This window comes from Neomonachus schauinslandi, chromosome 12, assembly GCF_002201575.2.
Source record: "Neomonachus schauinslandi chromosome 12, ASM220157v2, whole genome shotgun sequence".
In the NCBI taxonomy this organism is placed as follows: Eukaryota; Metazoa; Chordata; class Mammalia; order Carnivora; family Phocidae; genus Neomonachus; species Neomonachus schauinslandi.
In genome coordinates this window covers 37,936,252-37,959,005 of record NC_058414.1, presented here as the reverse complement: position 1 = coordinate 37,959,005, position 22,754 = coordinate 37,936,252, and the positions used below count along the sequence as shown (strand labels likewise).

The following is a 22,754-nucleotide window of genomic DNA, read 5'->3' as shown; positions in this document are numbered from 1 at the left end:
GAAATTCAACATGGGTGAGAGGCAAAGGGAGTCTCCAGGATGATGGGGAATGGAGATCCCAGGAGGACAGCAGTTGGACCATCTAGGCCTGAAGGCTCCAGAAGGGATTTTTTTTTTTTTTGTAAGAAAAACTGAAATATTTTCAAAAAATATTAAAATCATTCACAAAGAGTTTGGGGTTAAAATAGTGATGATCCATAGGAAACTAAGCAAAAAAATGAGACAACTCCAGGAAAAACAAAATGTACAAAGGAGAAGTTATCCCAGTTTACCACAAGCCTTGTGGTTATAATGTCATGATATTGTGAGGATGGAAGATGTGAAAGGTACTTGGATGGGGGAAGGGGGGTGTAGAAAAAGAGCCAGAGCCTCATCTTCCATTATGATAAATAAATAGATTATCAGAAATTGCTTATGTTGCTAGTTATTCTTTTCAATTTCATGCCTAAATAAATGGTATTTATTTAGCAATATAGAGATAAATACCAAACTAATGAGCTAAAAGAAGTGAAAGTGGCTGCCACTTAGGTGGGAGTCATCAAGAACTACATTTTTCATAATAAACCTTGACTGTGGTATCTTCTTAATGTCTTCTCATCCATTTTTATATTTTTCCACGCTTTTGTGGAATAGATTTTCTAGGTCCCTTAAATTTCTCCTGATGTATATAAATGTATCTTTTCTTACATGATAATTTCCTGCCTCTTGTTTCTGGTATATAGAGATACAATTGATTTTTGGCTATTGATCGCAAATACAGTACCTCTGCTGAACTCAATTACAAATTCTAACCATTCGACCTTAGATTTTCTTGTTGTTTATTTTTTTTATGTAGACAAACATATTGTGCGAAATAATAGCAGTTTTGCTTCCTGCTTTGCCATCTTCATACATCTTATTTATTTTTGCTTTCTCTTCGTGCTGGCAAGGACCTCAAGGACAGAGTTGAAATCGTAGCTAAGGCAGCAGACTTGTCTCACTCCTGATTTTAAAGGGGATGCTTCTAAAATCCACACCAAATAGACCATCAACTTTAGAAAACACTGCTTAAGGCCGTGTCACCCACAGTGTGCTGTGATCTTACGTGGGCCACTCTTTAACGGGCTGGGAGCACCTGCTACCTGACTGGGTATGCGACATGGCCTGCAAATAAATTTCAAGTTCACTCATTCAGAGCAGAATCACTGAAGACAATGTTTCTAGAAAAAAAAGAAAAAATAGCAACCAGAAGATGAGGCTTTTGAGTCATTCTCTGCCATCTGAGAAAAGAGAGTCTCTGGGCAGATGGAAGTCAAGAATTTCACCGCCCGTTATGTACTGTTACTGTTATGTTCTATGTATGGCAAGGGATCTTGCCCTCTCTTTTAGAGTGACAAATCAATTTTTATAGTGATACCCAATTTCTTTACAAATTGAATTTAATAAGTAATGTCAATTGGAAGAAAAGATTGAATTCATATTGCACAGGTGTTACTAACCGTATGGCAGATGGGGCAAAAATCCCCAAAGTTGTTTGCAAACGACAAGGATGGTCAGATTTGTGCTATGACAACATATAACGTTAAGAGCTGGAACGACATGGAGGGTGACCGACTGGGGACAGGGATGCCTATCGAGCCAGCATCTCTGGTTCTTGGCTAAAGGCAAGTCCCATGACATCTCGCCTTGCCGGGTTCTCATCACCGAACGGGGCTTTCCTAACATGCGGGTAACTTGTGTTGTCCTCACACCAGGTAGCAGGGGACCGTCGTTGAGAAAGCAGGGTCTCCTTTACATTGCCCTCATACTACCTTCTGGGAAGAAACATTTGAATTTTTATGGCTTTCCTGCAGTAACACATTTTTCCTCCAACTGTCAGGATTTGCTTCATGCAGAGTAAAGCAAGCAGCTTTCATTTTCCTCTTACGAAAGGGAATAGGTAGAGATAATATACTGCTATTCAGCCAGCTAAACCTGACCTGACTCTCTTTATTCGTAGGGAAATGCAGGATTCACGGAGAGGACATTTCCACTGAGGTAAATAAGCCCTCTCAACTGATGAGCACTATTATACTAATACCAAAGGAAACAAAGGCCAGAAGATGGGGGGCATTAAGTAGAAAGGCAAACAGAAAAATAGCAGACAAAATCCCGCATGGGGACAAAGCAGGCTCTGCAACATGGAAAAAATAGGGGAAAATCCTTTAAGCGAAAATTGCATGCAATTTTTTGGCCTCAATTAGCCTTTTCCACAAAGAGCACTTTTTCCTACAAAGAGTCCATTAAGTAGCAAATGAAATTACATCGGTTTTCAGTTGCCATGGCATTGGTTTTCCCTCTAATGGACTTCTCCGGTCCCCGAGTTTAATGTTAGCCTGACTCACTTTCCTTGTCTGTGTGCTGTCTCAATTCCCTCTGTCCAGCCACAAAGTGAAGTATGTGACTTCTCAAAGTGCCTACAACATAATCCAAGAGAGAGAAAATCCATTCCTCAACTATCCCCCCAGAGATGGAGAGGATGAAACTGACCAGCAACCACATTTCATTCATTAACCAGGAACATAACAGTGTCCATTTATTAGATAACCGGAGTTCTCATCCGTGCCCTCAGGGCTCCTGGAGCCGTGCCCAGATCAGTCAGAGACCGTTTGCGGAGTACCTCCTACGAGCCAAGCACTGTCCAGAGGCTGAAGACGTAAAAATGCAAAAGAAAGAATGCAAGATGCTCACGGTCTTCTAGAGTTTCTAGACTGCGAGACCTACTTCAAGGCCCTACTTTTTCCTTCTATTTCTCCATCTGTAAAATGGGTGAAATTTTCCTCATTTATCTGATTCACAATGTGTTTTGCTTTTGATATATTTTCCAGGCACCACACTTCAAAAAAACAAAACAAAACAAAACAAAACAAAAAAAATGTGTGATTCTAGGAGTAAGGATCTAAAATAACAAATTTACTTTTTTGAAGTTGCTTAGCTATAGCTAAACATTAGCTACAATATCAGGTTTGACTGATAATTTGGATATTCTTTCCTGATATGCATAATTATATATACTTTTTAGAAAAATAAGCTTATACTCTCTTATAAACTTCTTTTTAAAAATTGTTCCATGTCAATGAGCATTTTTTACAACATAATCTTTAATTTCTATATGGTATGAAGGTAACACAGCTTAAAATTTTTCTTCTCTTTTTTTTTTTTAAGATTTTATTTATTTATTTGAGGGAGAGAGGAGCGGGGAGGAGAGAAGGAGAGGGAGAAGCAGGCTCCCTGCTGAGCAGGGAGCCCAATGCGGGGCTCGATCCCAGGACCCTGGGATCATGACCTGAGATGAAGGCAGACTGAGCCATCCAGGTGCCCCTCTATTTAATTTTTTTATTGTAAAATTCACATAACATAAAAATCACCATTTTAACCATTTTAAGGTATACAGTCCAGTGGCATTTAATACGTTCACAATATCGTGCAGCTATCACCACTATCAACTGCTAGAATATTTTCATCCCCCCAGAAGGAAACCCATGCCCATTAAGCTGTTACTCCCCATTACCATTTTCCCCCAGCCCCTGGTAACTCTAATCTGCTTTGTGCATTTCCCTCTTCTGGCTATTTCATATAAATAGAATCACATAATATGTGGCCTTTTGTGTCGGGCTTCTTTCACTTGGCATAATATTTTCTAGGTGCATCCATATTGTAGCATGTATCAAGACTTCATTATTTCTTATGACTGAATAATATTCTATACAATGGATAAACCTTTCTTAAAATCTGTTTTTCTTTTAAATCTCATTGATTGCTGGTCTTATCTTTATTATTTCCGCCTTTCTGCTTTCTTCAGGTTTTTCAGTGTTGGAGATGCATGTTCAGATAACTGCAGTAAAATCAACAAAAGGTTGATTTTGCCTTATACACTTTGAGATTCTGTGTTTAGGTGCACATAAATTTAGATCACCAAAGCTAGACATACACATTTGGGGCTCCTACACTTCCTACCTAGATGACTCTGCATGCAATGTGGATAATAATGAGTTAAGGGGCACCTGCCTGGGTGGCTCAGTCGGTTAAGCGTCTGCCTTCGGCTCAGGTCATGATCCCAGGTCCCGGGATCGAGCCCCGCGTCGGGCTCCCTGCTCGGCGGGGACTCTGCTTCTCCCTCTGCCTCTGCTGCTCCACCCACTTGTGCCCTCTCCCTCTCTGTCTCAAATAAATAAATAAAATCCTCAAAAATTTTTTTCTATTGGACATGCAAATATTCTTCAGTTTTCAGTAATACAAGTGATTCCAGGCAAAAAATAAATTAGGCGATTTTTTTGACTCTAAATATCTATAAAAATGAAAAATGCCAATGTATATTTTGAATGTATTCTTTTTTTTTTTAAGATTTTATTTATTTATTTGACAGAGAAAGAGAGAGAGATCACAAGTAGGCAGACAGGCAGGCAGAGGGAGAAGCAGACTCCCTGCCGAGCACAGAGCCCGATGCGGGGCTCGATCCCAGGACCCTGGGATCATGACCTGAGCCGAAGGCAGATGCTTAACCATCGAGCCACCCAGGCGTCCCTTTAACCAGTCAAAGCTTCTGATACAAAAATTATAAAATAAAACACAGTATGACTGCACTATATTGAAGACTTTTACAGAATGGTGAGAAAGTCTTTTCATTCCCAGTGTTCTGCAGACTGTACAACCAAGCCCAATTCTGTTACATGATAAATGTCTTCTTTCTTTCTCATCAGTTATCTCTTGGACTCAATGTATAACCTTGAGGTAAGAACCCAAAGTTTGATTTGGAGACCCTACATAAATGAGGGCCCATATGAGCCAAAAGGTGCAGAATGAGTCCTAAGTCCTAGAGGCAGAACATCTGAGTTACAAAAGTTTTTGAGCTTTTGCCATTGCCCTTCAGACCCATTCATGTCCCATTAAGAGTGTGTGAACGCATGTCCTTGTGTTTGGCAACATCTGTATTGTCATCGTTTGTATCTTTGTTGATGTAATAAGTAACAACAAAAGCACCTTCCTTTTAATGAACATTTTACTGATTATCAGGGCAGGTGATCATTATGTTATCTTTATTTGTTGTTTATATACTTTTTTTTGCGGGGGGGTCTGAAATACCTATATCTGTTCTTGGTCTTTTGTTCTCTTTTTCTCTCTTAGTTTTTAATCTCCTTACTTTAATTTTAAAGATTTCCTTCTATTTGAAGGCTATAAAGAGGACCTTTGTCCATCTAGTCTCAAACATTTTTTTTCCAGTTTTATGATAGCCTTTTTATTTTAGGACCTGTTTGCAACTTGAACACTGAATATTTTTGCTTTCTCGAATTCATCTTTCTTTTCTTTGTGGCTTTGGCCTTTAATGCCGCGGATCTAAGAGTAAGTTTATCTTTAATGGACTTCCATTCTTCCTCCTTGATTATTATTAGCCTAATTCATTAGTGGCAGCCTACAGGGAGCCTTCCTTGGCCTCTCCCTACCTCTTTACTCCTTCTCATCTTCAGGTAGTCTCCCTCTGTCAATAGGGATAAAGGGGACAGGCAATAAGCACGTCCTCTGGGGAATGAGATTCCCTCTGGTGATGCCTCTGAGGAGTGAAAGGCTTGGCAGCTCACTCTCAGTCTGTGGTTGATGAAGTCCCAATGAAAAGGTAGCAATATTAAAAGTCAATAATTAGGGGCACCTGGGTGGCTCAGTCATTAAGCGTCTGCCTTCGGCTCGGGTCATGATCCCGGAGTCCTGGGATCGAGCCCCGCATGGGCTCCCTGCTTGGCGGGGAGTCTGCTTCTCCCTCTCCCCCTCCCCCTGCTTGTGTTCCCTCTCTAGCTCTCTCTCTCTCTCTGTCAAATAAATAAATAAAATCTTTAAAAAAAAGTCAATAATTAAACAAATATATTGTGTCTTAACTTTCTAACAATTTTAAAAATAAAAAAACTTAGAAGTTTAAATTAATGAATTAAAATATAAATTAAAATTAAAACATCTAAAAACCCTAAATGTGTAAGTCAGTGTGAGCAGTGGTGATGGCCACGTGCTGTAGGTGGCTCGGTCCCAACTGACACCTACCCCTCTCCATGTGTCTCTGCACTAGACCCTCCCCTCCCCCGGGCAGGCAAGAAGGAGAGGAAGTTGGACGGGGTTTTTTTCCCCTTGGATTCTCACAGGTTGAGAAGACCCTGGCATCTTTAAGCTTGTTCTCCTAATCTTTCCCCCATGACCTTTCCATCCCTTCCCACTCTCATCAAAATTTCCACCCGTTCTGCTCTTGTTTTTGGCTGATGACTTCCTTTGCCTTATCCATTCTTGAGTAGGAAAAGCTATTCAGATATGATCTGCGTCTCACCACCGCCACATCTGTAAACACTCTGGCGTTTTAAAGCCATCCTTTACTTTGGCCCATCGGTTAAAAATGAGGATGTATCTCACAGTCTCTGGATTTCACCCCCTTTCAGCCTCTAAGATTGGAACATTTTAGTTACCTTGTCTCGTGCATTTTCAACTGTTGGCTTTCTATAAATCATCCTCTTCAGCACACAAACATTTCCTTTTATCTCCAACTACAGAACACTCTGCTGTGCGTGCCCCCAGCCCCCTTCAGCAATCATGCTACTCTCATGCTTGCACGTGCGGCCAGACTTTTTTGAACAGTTGTCTGTATGCAGCATCCCTAGGTTTTATCCTCCCATTCACACATTATACCATTCGAATCTGGCTTTTACGCCCACCATTTCACCCAAACTGCTTTTGTCAGTGATAATTCTGTCACTTAATCTAAGGAACACCTAATTAAATCACTCAGTAGCCATCGATACAGCTGCCTCCTCCTCCTTCTTGAATCTGCCTCTTTCTTATTCTCTATGATGCCAAAAATGCTCTTGGGCTTTCTCTCACTTCATTTACCAATCCATTTCAATCTCCTTGGCCCCTCTCTATCCTGCTAACATCCTAAATGTAAGAATGTATCAGGTCTTGGTCCTACATTCTCTTTTCTTTTTCCACACTCTTTATCCAAGTGATTTCATTGGTTCCCTTGGCTTCAAATACAATCTATAAGCCAACGATTCCTAAACTTACAGCTTTAGTCCAGAGCTCTCTTCTGCAATCCATACGTTTATGTCAAGTGCAACTTGGACTCATTCACTTTGAGGTCTCAGAGCGATCTGAAACTTCTCACATTTAAAACTGATCTGGGGAAACTCACTCTGATTTTGAGACTTAATATAAAGCTGCAGCAATCAAGCGAATAGAACATTAGCAAAATAAAGATAGATCAGTGGATCCATACATATCTGGCCACTTGATTTTTGACAAAGATACCAAGGCAACTCAGTGGAGAAAAAACAGTCTTTTCAATAAATGATGTTGAAACAATTGGATAGATAAGATAATTTATCCATGTATAAAAAAGCTGAACCTCAACCTGTGCTTTATACCATATACAAAAATTAACTCAAAATGAGTCAAAGACCCAAAAGTAAGACCTGAAATTATAAAACCTCTAGAAGGAACCATAGGAGAAAATCGTTGTTCCTGGGATTAGTCAAAGACTTCTTAGGTAGGACACATAAAGCATAAGCCATAAGAGGTAAAAATTGATAAATGAATTTATTAAAAATAAATACTTCTGCTCTTCTAAAGACAGAAAGAATGAAAAGTCAAAGAATGAATAAAAATATTTGCAAACCGCATTTCTGATAAAGGGCTAGTATCCAGAGCACATAAAGAACTCTCACAAATCAATAATAAGAAAACAAACAACCCATTTTTAAAAAGAAGGAGCAAAAGATATGAACAGATATTTCACCAAAGTAAATACACAACTGGCAAATAAATACATATTCATACATCCTTGGTCATTAGGGGAATTTTGATTAAAATCATAGTGAGATACTATTACAAACCTATTCATATTGCTAAAATAAATTTTTCTTTTAATATGACATTACCAAGTTCTGGCAAGGATGGAGAGCAACTGAACTCATGCACTCCTGGTTGGAATGCAAAATGTACAACTAGGTTGAAAAACAGTTTAGCAGTTTCTTATAAATTTATCATACAACCCATCATCCTACTCCTGGGTATTTACCCAAGAGAAATGAGAACATTTCCACACAAGAATCTGTATGCAAATGTTTATGTCAGCTTTTTTTCAAAATTGCCAAAAAACTAGAAACAATCCAAATGTCCCCCTACTGGGGAGCGGATTAATCGTGTTACATCTATATAAGGAATACTACTCAGCAGTCAAAGGTCTGATATACTGGTGAGCGCAACCACATGGATGAATCTCAACTGCATTATGCTAAGTAGGAAAAAACAGACCCAAAAGCCTACATATTGTATTTGTATGACATTCTGAAAAAGACAAAATTATAGGGACAGAAGACAGACCAGTGGTTGCTGGAGGTGGGGGTAAAGTGAAGGGATTAACTATAAAGGGCACCAGGGAACTTTTTGAAGTGACTGTGGTGATGGTTTCATGACTATGTGTTTCTCAAAAATACTGAATTTTACCGTGTGTGAATTATACCTCTATATATTGACTTTTAAAAGACTAATTTTTAAAGATTGATTTATTTATTTGAGAGAGAGGGAGTGAGCATGCGCGTGCGGGGGGAGGGGCAGAAGGAGTGGGAGACAAGCAGACGCCCCCTTGAGCAGGAACCTGACCCAGGGCTTGATCCCAGGACTTTTTTTTTTTTTAAAGATTTTATTTATTTATTCATGAGAGACAGAGCGAAAGAGAAAGGCAGAGGGAGAAGCAGGCTGCCAAGGAGCGGGGAGCCCAATGCGGAACTCGATCCCAGGACCCCGAGATCATGACCTGAGCCGAAGGCAGACGCTTAACCATCTGAGCCACCAGGTGCCCGTGATCCCAGGACTTTGAGATCATGACCTGAGCTGAAATCTAGTCAGACGCTTAACCAACTGAGCCACCCAGGCGCCCCTAAAAAACTAATTTAGTGATCTTGCCCACATACATGCTTCTTCCTCAACTCTCCCCATCTTAAAAAATAGCATCCCGGGGCGCCTGGATGGCTCAGTCAGTTAGCAACTTTGCACATGGGCTATTCTCTATACCTGGACTCCTCTTCTCCCTGGCTCCTTTTTTAATGGCTAGCTCCCTCTCATTCATAAAGTTTCAGTTTCACATGTCGTATCTTTAGAGTAGTCTTTATACATGTTATAATAGTTGACTCCTGACATTCTCTTTCATAACACCCTGTAGGGTTCCTTTCCCAATTTATTATTATATATTTATGAATTTATTTAAGCAGACTCTTGGTTTTGACTCAGGCCTAATCTCAGGGTCATGAGATTGAGCCCCGCATCGGGGTTCCATGCTCAGAGCCGAGTCTGCTTAAAGACTCCCTCCCTCTCCTTCTGCCCCTCCCCTCTGTGCTCTCTTCCTCTCTGTCAAATAAATGAATCTTTTTTTAAAAAATGGCATCACTATCCACCCACTTTCTAAAGCTGGGAACCTGGCAATGATACTTGAAATTTCCTTTTCCTTCTCTGCTCATCCACATATAATCCATCTCCAAATGTCATTAACTCTGCTTCCAAAATATATTGCAAACCCATCTTCTAATCTTCCTATCCAAGTTTGCCCCTTCGTGCAAATCATCATCCCTTCTCACCTACCCTGTTGCAATGGCTTTGCTGCTGGTCTCCCTGCTTCCATTCTTGGCCTCCTCCAACCCTATTTCTGCCTAACGTCAGACTAATGATTTTAAGTGAAAATTACACCATGTCATTGCCTTGCTTAAAACTTTTCTGTGGCTCCCTTTCTAAACCCCATACTTTGGCCCCCAGCAAGCTGTATATGACCCAACACATCGAATGTCATCGTGTGGCACTCCGCTGTACTCTCTTGTCCCTCCCACCCACCCCACACCCATGATACTCCGACCGCACTGGCCTTCTTTCTTGTGTCGAATAGCCCAGGCGTTTTGCTCCCTTAGCAACTTTGCACGTGTTATTCTCTATACCTGGACTCCTCTTCTCCCTGGCTCCTTTTTTAATGGCTAGCTCCCTCTCATTCATAAAGTTTCAGTTTCACACGTCGTATCTTTAGAGTAGTCTTTATACATGTTATAATAGTTGACTCCTGACATTCTCTTTCATAACATCCTGTTTGGCTCTTTTCCCAATTTATTATTATATATTTATGAATTTATTTTGCTAGTATTTATCTCCCCTACTAGAATATAGCTTCTTGAGGGCAGAAACTATTTTTTTCAGTTACTTAGCAAATTAACTGACACATCATAAGAGCTAAATAAATATTTGTTAAATAAATGTGTAAACTAATAAGCCTCCTCCAATGAAAAAAAATAATGATTCCAATGTGATCATCACTGAAATTACCTGGACCAACACACACATTTACATAGTTCTATATAATATATATATATATATATATATATATATATATATACTTATGTGTTTGAGACTTATAAATTGGATCCCTACTACATTACCTGAAGAAACTAATGATCACCAAGTTTCACAACCATGAGTGTGCAAGTAGATGACAATGTCAGCCACCCAGAAAGGCTTACCTCTCCAAACTAATTGCTTGGCACAGAGAATGGAGCTGGGAGTTGTACAGAAGTGTAAAGCTGTGTGTCCACTTAAGGAGTAGCAATTGAGCTTTGCTCCATGGTCACAGAGGATCTTAACACAATCCAAGTTGGCCATTTCACAAGCCACATGAAGAGGGGTTTTCCCGTTGGGTCTACAGTTGATTGTAGCATTGTGGTCCAGGAGCACCAGAAGACATTCCACGTGACCAAATAAGACAGAGAGATGCAAGCCTGTTGCCCAGGAAGACTTTAATTTATAACTAGGCAACCAATAACCTGAACAAGAAAAAGAAAGAAAGTTTAAGTTCTTGGCCTAGGACTTTTCTGTTTTGTGAGAATTTTTACAAAGTCTTTTACTTTGGTCACATTTATAAAACTGGAGGGGGGAGTGATTCAGAAGTTGTAAACTAGTAACCGATGGGTCTGCAAATGTCTAGTTTAGAAGCATACTTGGATACACTTGAGTGGGACAGGCACTCTTGAGTCTCTCTGTTTCCAGTATTTTCCATTATGTCGTTCCTTTATTTACTTTATCTTCCTGGCCCTTCAAGGCATTTGGGTTTGAGACCTTCATTTATGGGATCGCATTTTATTTTACATGGTGAGTTACATGAGACTCTTACTGTTTTAACTCCCAATCGTTGTTTTGAATGATTCTGAAGCTGTTAGTTACAAGATTATATCTTTACAGTTCTTTTGCCCTATAGTTGTTGCTGTTGTTGTCAATCGGAGGTATGAATGTATTCGATGTCTTTAAAAAATTTGTCTTGCCAAGATTTTATTTGCCTGCCTATTGGTTTTTACAATACCTCTTACTGATAAGAAGAACTTAAGGCAACTCACAAATTTTACACAAGATTTTTTTTTAAATACAAGATTTTTTTAATTATCTGAGGGCAAAGGAAAAAAATAATGTAGGTAAAAAAAAAAGTGGCCAAGGGTTAAGATCTGTACACAAAATATAAACCATGTCCTATACACTAGAACTGCATTGCAAATTTGCCTTTGAACTTCCTAGCAGCCAAAATAAATAGGAAAACATGATGCATTGCACAATTAACTATATATGCCCACAAGCTATATACCAATTAATTGCTCAGGAGAAGCATAGCTGTTCCTAGAACTGAGATCTTAGATAAATTTTTCCCATTAGGGCACCTGGGTGGCTCAGTTGGTTAAGCGACTGCCTTCGGCTCAGGTCATGATCCTGGAGTCCCGGGATCGAGTCCCGCATCGGGCTCCCTGCTCGGCAGGGAGTCTGCTTCTCCCTCTGACCCTCCCCCCTCTCATGTGCTCTCTCTCATTCTCTCTGTCTCAAATAAATAAGTAAAACCTTTAAAAAAATTTTTTTTCCCATTAGTTGTTGGAAATGTTCTCTCTCTCTCCCCTCCCCTCCTCTCTCCCTCACATGTCTCACAAGCCATAACAAACATAACTTCATAAACCTTCTTTCAGTGTCAATACCTAGAGCCATAGCATTAAGCTCACTATGAGTGGGTAATGGAAAATAGGTTCAGAAAGATAAAATACTGATAGCCAGATGAAGATGTAGAGACAACTCAACAGCTCAGAAGGGACTCTAGGGCTGAAACAACAAAACATATTTTAACGTGGATAAATCAGAAGGTTGCTTTTAAGTTATAAAATTCCACTATACAAGTACAAGGTAAGTGGAAGATGGTTTAATGGTAATTTATTTGAGAAAAGACCTAGGGATTTGAGTTGACAGCATTCTCAAAAGGAGCCAACAGGGGGATGGAGCTGCCAAAAAGCTTAATCCAATCTTAAGCTACGTTAATAAAAGTGCAGGGCCCAAAACAAAAGGGGTAAAAGTTGTATTCGTTACTGATTAGATGAAGTCAGAATAAATCTAGAATATTGGGAATACCTCTGGGCAACAGTGCTGAGCATCTGGAGGGCGCTCGGAGGATGAGGCCCACAGTACAAGTGGGCCTGGCGATCAGGTATTAAAATCCTCTCATTTAAGTGAGAAACATCACGCACGTGCTGCTCCTGGGTATTTACCCTACAAGTCTCATCACTCACATGTGACATGCTCTTTAAGGGCCACTGTATTGCCCAACTTCCAAGAACATCATCTGCATTGAACTCTGTGAAAAGTATAAAGTTCTCAGGAATTATAATAACCTGGCCTGTGGACAAGCACCTGCACCACACTATAGCATTGTTCTTAATGGGTAACGACTGGAAACAATCTCAATCTTCATCAACAGGAGACTGTTTAAAAAAAAATGATGGTGCATCCATGCCATCGAATACTATACAGCCATTATAAAGAGGGCTGTTCTATGTATACTGATATGGGAAAATCTCAAGATATATTATCAAGCAAGAGAAACAGGGGCTGACCAATGTACATAATATGCTATCATATGTGAAAATATTTACTGACACCTCAAACAAGAAACTGGTTACAGCAGTGGCCTCTAAGAACTAGGCGCTGGGAGACAAGGACATAGATTTACTCGTCCTTGGATGCCTCCTTTGAGCTTTTAAATTCAGTACCTTGTGCATGTATAACTATTTGTAAAAATAAGTGAAATTAAAATAAACTATTGTCCCCCTGTTCAGAGGGGGAAAGATAATTTAGTTTCAAGGCCATATTATAGGGTCGTGTACAATGCTGACTAATCCTGAGGGAATGAATGAACCCAACCTGAAGTTTGTTTTTCTGTAGCCCACTGTCCACCCTAGACACACACACACACACACACACACACACACACACACACCCCTTTTTCATTCCATTCAGAATTCTAAGGCCATTTGACTTTCCGTCCCTCTCAGCTCTCCCCTTATCCACATCGCCTCTTTCAAAAGAAATCCAAAGTTAATTCACACTAAAGTTTAATGAACTGAGGATTTTTTTAAAGTGTGACCCTCTTAGGATTATCTGAATTTATGTAGGAATCTGTATTCAACTAATAGAACTAAGGGCTAAGATACTAATTTGAGATCCCAGACACTGCGAAGAGAAGGTGTTTGTTGATAGGAACTTTTCCCTTGCAGAGACAAATAGTATCACAGACCTCTGGGCTGCAGCATTATCAACCCTGTGCCTGTAATGTGTGTGTGTGTGTATGTGTGTGTACAAACAGATAGGCACACACACTACATTTGTGTGTACCCATTTATACGTTTCTATTTAGCTATGTACATTGAATCTCCATTCTGAGCAGAGTTTTCAAGCTCTGTGGTGTGCAACCTGTTTTTGATAATGAATGAATCACATTAACACCAATACTTAATCAGTCATTTTAACGCTCAGATTTCCTCAACGAGCAATTTGCAAAGCCAGTCTCTTCTAACTGTCTTGGAAAGAAGCTGGTTCCAGATCTGGAAACTGGAGTATGTTTTGCCTGCTGATTAGCAGCAAAGATTTGGCAGCTCTGTGCACCAACTGATTGGAAACTCGTGCCTGCTTCTGCAATGGGAAGAAAAATGATCTCAGAAAGGAAGCAGTAGAGAGCTGATTAAGAAAACACCATTTTGATGTAAAATCAAAGAAAACACAGAATGTTAGCGCTGGAGGGAAGATTATCCAGTCCAAGCCTTTCATTTTCCAGATGAGAAAACTGCCACTTTTTCAGGCTGCTAGAGCCATAAGTCACCTGCCTCAGTCCAAGCTAACGGACTCAGGATATCTGCAATGCAGGGTTTCCATCTGTCTTTGTCTTTGTGGAAGCAGAATAGGTTTTAGCGCCAAGCCTGCTTCACAAATCACGAGGAAGGAAAGCAGATCCTGCATTCATCTATAATATGCCACATCTCTGATATGGAAATGCATTTGCTTGTGGATGTTTTCTCTTCTTCCTAAATTCCCAGTAGCACCTAGAGAATCTATCTTGCCCCGTTTAGTCCGTGCATCAGTCGTCCTTAGTCTCTCAGTCCCTTGCCTCTGCCTGTTCTTTGGTCATAATCATTAACCAGTAAATCAGCCTCGGACACAGCCAGGTCCTGGGATTCAGCCCACCCCCACCCAGATGAACTTGTGCCTACAACTCACCTCTCCTAGATGGAAATGTGTGTAGGGGGTTGGCAACAAGACACCTTTGCTGGTGCCCCTAGAAGCTGAATAGAGAAATAGGAAGGGGACAGATTGTGAGATACAGATCACAGCCCACCGAAGTGTATCCTGAAGCCGCGGCGCAGAACTTTTTGGTGGTGGTGTGTATGTGCATCTGTGTGTGTGTGTGTGTGTGTGTGTGTGTGTGTGGAGCCGGGGGGGGGGGGCGCGGATTCTGGATCATTCGATGCCAGGCATAGCAGGGAAGCCTTCTGGAGCGAATGGAGCAGCCCACAGCAAGGAGGCTATGGACAGTCACCCCTTGTGCCCTCACACCTTAAAATGAGGCTGCAGCCACAGGTCGCTTTGTACCAAGTGTGGGAAGGAGCAAGAGTGTCCTTTCCACCTCACCTACCCACTCTGGGGACCAAAACTGCAGTAAAGCCACCCTCAGAAACCACAGTGGGGCAGCACCGATCAACATGATTGTGTTGGTACCGAAACACCAAGGCATCAGAACTTGTCCTCTACCATATAACCTCCAACAGGGACAGCTTAGCCGAACTACAGTTAACTCATCAGGCATCTTCATTTTGTACACTCTTCCTTCCGGGGCAGAATTATCCCAGGGCTTCAGGACCTAGAATGTGATTAATTCTGAGCATTTGTTTTTCAAAGAGCCCCCCTCTGCTCACCTTGGCAGGTGCCAGGCTGCCTTCTGTGTGCTCAGATGGGCACAAAGGCAGGCGCGGGGTGGGGGGGGGGTTGGAATCTGGGAACAAAGCCCCTGAGAGGGGAGTGAAGAAGGCTCTGCCTCCCTAAAACTGTTAGGCACTCACTCTGTCCCCCCACCCAGGTCTGCGGTGCGCCAGCTGCGATGGCTCGAAGAGCCCCGCTTGAGCCAGGGCTTTAACTGAGAAGAGACTATGGATCCTCCCCTAGGCAAAAAACCCCACAGAGACCCTCAAATACAGGCCATGCCCACATAGATTTATAGTATCTGCAGTTACTTTTCACCTTCCCCAAACCATGACACATCATCTGTTTATATCATTTCCCCTTCATATATCATAGATTATGGGCAGGCAGGGGATTTGGAGAGGGTCTTGACAAAGTCTCCGCTTTACAAATAAGGGTAAGATTAAGTAGCATAAAGCGCTCATGCCTGTCTCACTGGTACGGACAGATCAACTCAAACTCTGGTCTCCCCAAATCTTTAAATGGCCACGGGTGATCTGCTGATTGCCCGCATTGCACTCCCAAACCAACAGCACTTGTAGGCAAAAGTTCTAGAAGGATTTTAGAAATTTTACCCCTACAAAGATATTCAGCCTAATCATGTGTGTGTGTGTGTGTGTGTATGTGTGTGTGTGTGTGTATTTAATTAAATCTGAAACCAAAGAGATAGGCCTGAATAGCTGAGTAGAAAGCCCTCCGCTCAGGAAATACGGTCAAGAGAGAAGGTTAGTGTTTGGGCTATCTTTTGGAAGAAGGGATTGATTCCGCTCCATGTTGGGGGGATGTACACATCTCTGGTAAACTTTCAGCTAAGCCTGGGCTCTGCAACAGTTATCAGCTATAATGTTGTCTGAGTCCAAAGAACCCTACACACGAGAAGCCTCTGTTATTACAGCCAAAGGTTACACACGCCGCTCGTGGCTGGATTAGCAGACATTTGCTCTGCCTGTGTCCACGTATTTACACAGTCCTGAAGGATTATAGACTAAAGCACAATTCTTGGCTATCTTTTAATAGCTAATATTTTCAGGATAAATCTCAGAGCTCCCCCAGGAGAGGGGAAAAAAGTCAGCCTGAAATGCAACATTTAAAAGAAAAAAAGTTTGAACATCCAGGAAGGGAAAAGAACCCTTAGGATGGTAATAGGTAAGTAGGAGAGCGAATTTCTGGCATAGAGGAAAATGAGGTGATAAAGAGATTATTCATTAAGAGAGTGGAAATCAGAGCTTTCAAGATATTTGGAAGGCAGTTGTTACTAGTAAAGTACCTGCCGGAAAGTTTTCCAGTGAAATCACTCATTGGTTATTTTAATTAAAAATATGACTACCAACCAAAGAACCTGCGGCTGAGGGCCATAAACGAAGTACTTAAAGTGCATTACACTGATTAATAAAAGGACTCTGATTAACCTTGCTGACTAGGGAATTTCATACCCAAGAGAGAAGTATGATATTCTGCCTGTATCATTAACGCGCTAAGACTCATACATCTGAAAGAGAATCGAAATATGTAGTTGGAAAAGCCTTTGGAAACAGCTTTACAGATGTTCACGTTTCCAGTATAGGAATCACTAGTGAGAACCCATATGAATAGCTTTGGGTTTTCTTACAGATCCTGTGTTCACTCTGGATACTTCACGCTTGGCTCATGGGAAACTTCCTATCATTAATAATCCCTTGACTTCGCAACGACTTACTGCGTGTGGCAGTTAAAAAGTTGTTTGCGTATCTAACTTTTCTTCACGCCATTCCCATTTTAAAGCCGTCGTCTGGTAGATGGAATTTTGCTTGCTTGTTTTCACTTTAGAGACACATGTCCCTGCTGTCCTCCAGGGGTTATCCCAAATGCAAGCCGGCATGTTTGTAATGTTTGCTTTCCAAAGTGTGAGACAGGTTTTTTTTTCTTCATTTAATAAAACATGATTTTATCTGAAGATTTGATGATGAGGTCTAACATAACTTTAAAAAATAAAACAAGAGCTCTCTAACTTTAAGAAACATTCTTAGGTGCTGGGGCTAGGCGGGACCCACAGTTTGAACCTGAGCTCTGGAATTCCGCTCTCTGTTGCATGGGCAAGAGAAGCTACTCAGTGGGATGAGGAAACAGAAGTGAATTTCCAGATGCTTTGTTCTGCCTTCCTCACAGAATCCACAGTTTACATTTGCTTCCGTGAGTGTGCCAGTTAGATGGTGGATTTGGGGGAGCAGTGTTTAGGCCCCAAGTTGATTTCCTTGCCAACAGAGTTCTGAATTGTCTTTCCAAAAATTATGAACTGACTTGTTTACTAACTTAGACATACCATATTCAGGGAAAAAAATGTGATCACTTTTTGAAATTCTATGAAAAATGCTGTATGTCCTAAAAGAAGTAAAAATGGTTTGAGATTAATTGTCCCCCTGTTGATCTTCTGCAGGACAATGAAATGTTGAATATAGATTACATTATTAATCAATCACACAAGCAAATTTAAAGGTCGCATGGTATCTTTTATAGGTTTTAAACATTGTCGTGCTTAATAAGCCACAAAGTAACTAAAACCTGAAGATTCTCACACTTTAAAAGTAAACAGATAACGTTTCTGTTTCCACATCTGGATGCTGGTTATATAGGTTTGTTTATGTTATGAAAATTAATCATGCTGTACACTTATGATCTGTATACTTTTCTGCGTGGAGCCTTTCAAAGGTGCTTTTAAAAATCAAAAACTGCTGCTTAACAATCCAATAGCATTCAATGTCCTAAAAGTCTGCTATGATTTAATAAAGTCTCACAAAGTTTAATCCAACTGCATACCCTTCAAGGCCACACAGGAAAGGGTGTCATGCCTCAGAATTATTCAGAAAGGAACTAACCCTAACTAACTAATTAACCAGTGTAGCCTGCTCTTTGTGACTTAAGAAATTGATATAACCACTTAGGTCAACTTTGCTTGGCTAGCAACTAGGATTCTATTTATCACTTCCATTCCTGACTGAAATATTAAAGGGATTGATAATTAGGCTAGAAGACATGTGAAAATGTAGGAAAAAAAACTTGAAGAAGCTTTGAAGAAACATGAGGTTTTAATCTGGGTTTAAGATTGAAGAGATAGATTCTTATACCCACATTAAACAGACAGAGAGTACGTGTATTTCTTGCTGTGCATACCAGCATGTGCACACGCACACATACACACAATTCCTGTATAGACCCTGAAGATATGACCATAAATCCTGTTATTTCTGTGCATATGTTCACCTGGCATGTATAAGAAATGGAACTCTACTTTTCCTTTCCCAGAGGGTATAATTTGCTGTCTCCCTAATGGAAAGCCACATCCCACAGTCCTAACACTATGAAAACACCCATTAGTGTGAATGAATTTTTAGCTCTATGAGGACCATAGGAATCGGCTCATATTGACAGAAAGGATTAAAACTGCATTTTCTTCTGATTCAGGGGTGCTGACCCCACTGGAAGCAGGAGAAACAGCACCCTTCTTCCCCGGAGCCTGCCCTAAAACTTCCTTTTTCTCACAACCTCAAAACCTCGGGTGATCCACGCAATTTGGCATGTTTAGGAGATGGGAAAAGGCAGTCTTCACAACTCAGTGTTAAATAAATTACACTGACTTGGACCTAAGTTATTTTCATGGGCATACATGTTAAGCTTAAAAGATACCTTAAAAATGTATTTAGCGTTCAGTCTTTCACTGAACAAATCCAGAAGGTTAAAGTAATCTGATTATATGGTATACACTCCTTCCTTCTAACAGAGCCCCATCAACTACTTTTTAAAAAACAAACCTCTTCATTCTCTTCCAGTCAAAGTAGCAATGCCGATTTATGATAAAGCCCTCCAGGAAAAATCATGAACACAGTAACTGCTCTCCTCTATCCTTCCTTCAGAACTAACAACCAGAGTCCAGTAAATTAATGTGGAAATATATACCATTAACATTAGTTTCTGAAAATTCATGGTGCTGATGATTTATATGTGAACGGAAAGTACTTTCAACATGAAGAAAGAATTGCTATCTCTCTCCAAATAATGTACACCAGACCTTATCATCTATTTTGTTTAAACAGAAGTGATGTTGAACATGGTGTTTGTAGTCTGCTCACCAGATGGCCTCGCTACTCAAGTTCCCCATTAACTAGCTGATTTGGGAAATCAAAATCTGCGTACTTCTAATTTATTTCTGATTTCTTAAGTGTGGGTTCCAGAAAAATCCCTTGATAAAAAAAAATTCAGTTCTCATTCTTGTTACCCTCATTCTTCAAAAGGCAGACATTCTGTACTCAGGATATCTACAATTTTGATCTATTATTGTAGTCAAGGAAAAAAAGTTTTTTTTTAACTTTTTAGTTTTTCTGGTTTCAGCTTTTTGCCTGAACTAAAAACTCATTAACATGATAAGGACCAGCAAGGTGCATCAAGGCAGAGCCTTACCCATTCATTAACCCTCCAAATGGGGGCAAAAATTCCCTTTTCCATCCAGATAGATACAGAGATGATATACCTTTATGTGGCTGTGTGAGCAGAGAGTTAGCACCCTGTCCCCAAGGCAGTCACACAGTCTGGATTAGATCTTAGCAGTCTGTTTAGCCATAATCTAAAGATGTTTTCTTTATTCTGTGTCATTTTAGGCAGAAGAAAAGTTAGAAATAAAAGCAAAGTACAATAATAAATCTGATCGTCCAGGATTTCAAATTCCAGACACAAGGATAGAGAAAGAAAAGAAAAGACAGACAGAAAGAAAGAAATACAAATATATACCACCCATGATGCTGTCTAGTTAAAAAGAGACAAAAGATTAAATTAGAAATATTTTTAAAATACATACTTAAACTGTAAGAGCTACTGGCTTAGAGTGGGTGACCGACACGGTGCATTACAAAAAAAAAAAATCCATTTTCTATCAATGTTACAATCACACCTATAATTTTTTACCTTGTTTATAAGATGCCAAAACCATATTCTCATCTTCAACTTCAAAAACTGTGTCCACATCTATTAGCCTTTGGATTAAAATGGCCTTCAGTTTTCCGAAGTCATTTGACTTTAAAGCCTCAAGGAAATTTCTCTTAACTAACTTGGCCGCTGCAGATTTAGTGATAGGGGTGGCAGCTCCTTCCATCCTTCCTCTCCCTCTGGAAGCTTTGTTGTGATTTATCAGGAGAGCGGCACCAAGCAAACAGGCACATGCTGGAGAGCCCACAAACTGTCGGCTAATTTTATCCCAAAGTTATGCTGATCCGTTCTATTTATATAGGGATCATTTCAAACTTCAAAATATCCTTCTTGGCTGTCACTGCCTTTTCAGGTCTTTTAAACTGGTTCTATACTCACTGATTCATTGAATAATATATCGTGTCAATATCAAGGAAAACCCTTGCAACACATTTCGGAGAGCCAAATGTCAGTATTATTTCTTAAACGATCAAAGCAATAGCATAAGATTTAAAAGCTCTTAATGCTTTTTTTTTTCTCCCTCGGTAAAAACATCTGGTGCCCAACTGGAGAACCAGCATCCTGCTCTGATTAACCAATAGCCAAAAATGAAAATTTGTTACAGTTGCTGATACATGTGCCTCTGGAAACCTATAATAATTTTGTAATATAAGCCCACAGAATCAAGCAGAGTTGTACACATTGGAAAACAAACAGAAGGTTTTCAAGTGACCTAGACTTGAAAAATTTCAATGTCGTGAAAGAAAGCAGGGTAGGGTAAGGTGGCAGGACTGTTTCAGGTAAAAAGAGACTAAAGAGACAAAACAGCCAAGTGCAATGAGTGAATGAACTTTATTTAACTCTGTATTTAAAAAACAGAAAAGACCATATATCGGGGCAATTGTGGAAATATGAATACAGACTAGATATTACTTCATAATACAGAAGTACTGTTAACGTTTCAAGGCATGGTAGAGGGATTATGGTTATGTAGAAACATATCCTTATTCTTAAGTGACGCATTAAGGGGTGAATTGTCATGATGTCTAAAACTTATTTTCAAATAGTTCAGAAATGAAAAACTGAATGTGCATGAATATACACACATGTGGGTGCATGTGTATGTGTGTACATGTGGGAGGGTAAATAGAGACAGGGAAAGAAAGCAAATGTGGCAAAAAGTTGAAAGTTGGCAAATCTAATGAAGGAGCTCTGCGTGTCCATTATATTATTCTTTCAGCTTTTCTATAAGTTTGAAAATTTTCCAAATAAAAAGTTAGAGAAATAATTAAATTTTAAATTTATAAATCATTAAAAATTAGAAAAAATGATGACAGTATTAATTTGAATGCAGTGAAATCACACCTTATATAGTGTTGATAAGAGTCAAAACTGGTGCAAATTTTTCTGCAGAATAATTAGCAACATGAATTTTAAAAAATCTTAAAATGATAATAGTATTGGATTCTTGGAATTTACTTAAGGATGTAAACATGGATGCTTATCATAGCACAATTTTTTAACTTATTCCATTGATGTGCAACCTAAATACAAGAAAGTGGAAAGTGACAAGTCATAAGTATACAGCTCGTTGAATGTTTACGAAGTGAACATCCCCATGGAACCAACCCCAGATCAAGCCACAGCAGTCCAAGTGCGCTTGAAACACTTTTTATGTCTCCTTCCGATTGAAACACTCAACCTGACCCCCAATGACAACCATTATCTTGACTTCTAACACTGTAGATTCAGTTTGCTTGTTTTTTAATGTTTAAATTTTTTGTTAATTTTCTTCAAGCTTTCTAAAATCTTCAAGCTTACATAGTATAAAATACTTGACCCAAAAAGAAGGATGGATAGATGAATGAAAATGTATGTGTGGGTAATTACAGTGTTAAAAACAGACAAAATTTCAGAAGCTATCTCAATGATCAAGAGTAGAAAATTTGGTAAATTATGGCATATCCATATAATGGAAAAACTTTTAGTCATTATGATTTAATTAAGTAGGTATATACTTATTAAAAATATCTATGAGGGGCTCCTGGGTGGCTCAGTAGGTCAAGTGTTTGCCTTTGGCTCAGGTCATGATCTCAGAGTCCTGGGATCGGGCGCTACATTGGGCTCTCTGTTCAGGGGGGAATCCACTTCTCCTTCTCCCTCTGTGCTCTCTCACTCTCACTCTCTGTCAAGTAAATAAATAAAATCTTTAAAAAATAATAATAATAAAATAAAAATGTCTGTGAGCTAGACAATTTATAAAATAGTATGTGAAGTATAAATACCTTTAAAATATCTATGTTCTTATAATGTACAAATATGCATTTGTATATATTATATAATTTGTACTATTATATATACTTACATAATTTGTATATATTTATCTAATATACAAATGTATAAATACAGGTACTATAGGCACACAAAGAAAAAAGTCTATAAACATCTATTTCCAAATATCATGAGCTTTTATTTCCCAGTGGTAAGAT

At 39.6% G+C, this 22,754-nt stretch overlaps 1 protein-coding gene across 1 annotated transcript in view; it reads right to left on the bottom strand.

The window, feature by feature from the left end:
• ASB4 (ankyrin repeat and SOCS box containing 4) overlaps positions 1-20,452 on the bottom strand; it is a 66,266-nt gene extending 45,814 nt beyond the window's left edge. The window contains exons 1-2 of the mRNA XM_021689777.1: positions 20,266-20,452; positions 10,545-10,844 (exon numbers count right to left, since the gene is read on the bottom strand). Of these exons, the coding sequence (XP_021545452.1) occupies positions 10,545-10,844; positions 20,266-20,452 (487 nt within the window). The remainder of the gene's footprint in view (positions 1-10,544; positions 10,845-20,265) is intronic.
• Positions 20,453-22,754: the final 2,302 nt, after the last annotated feature.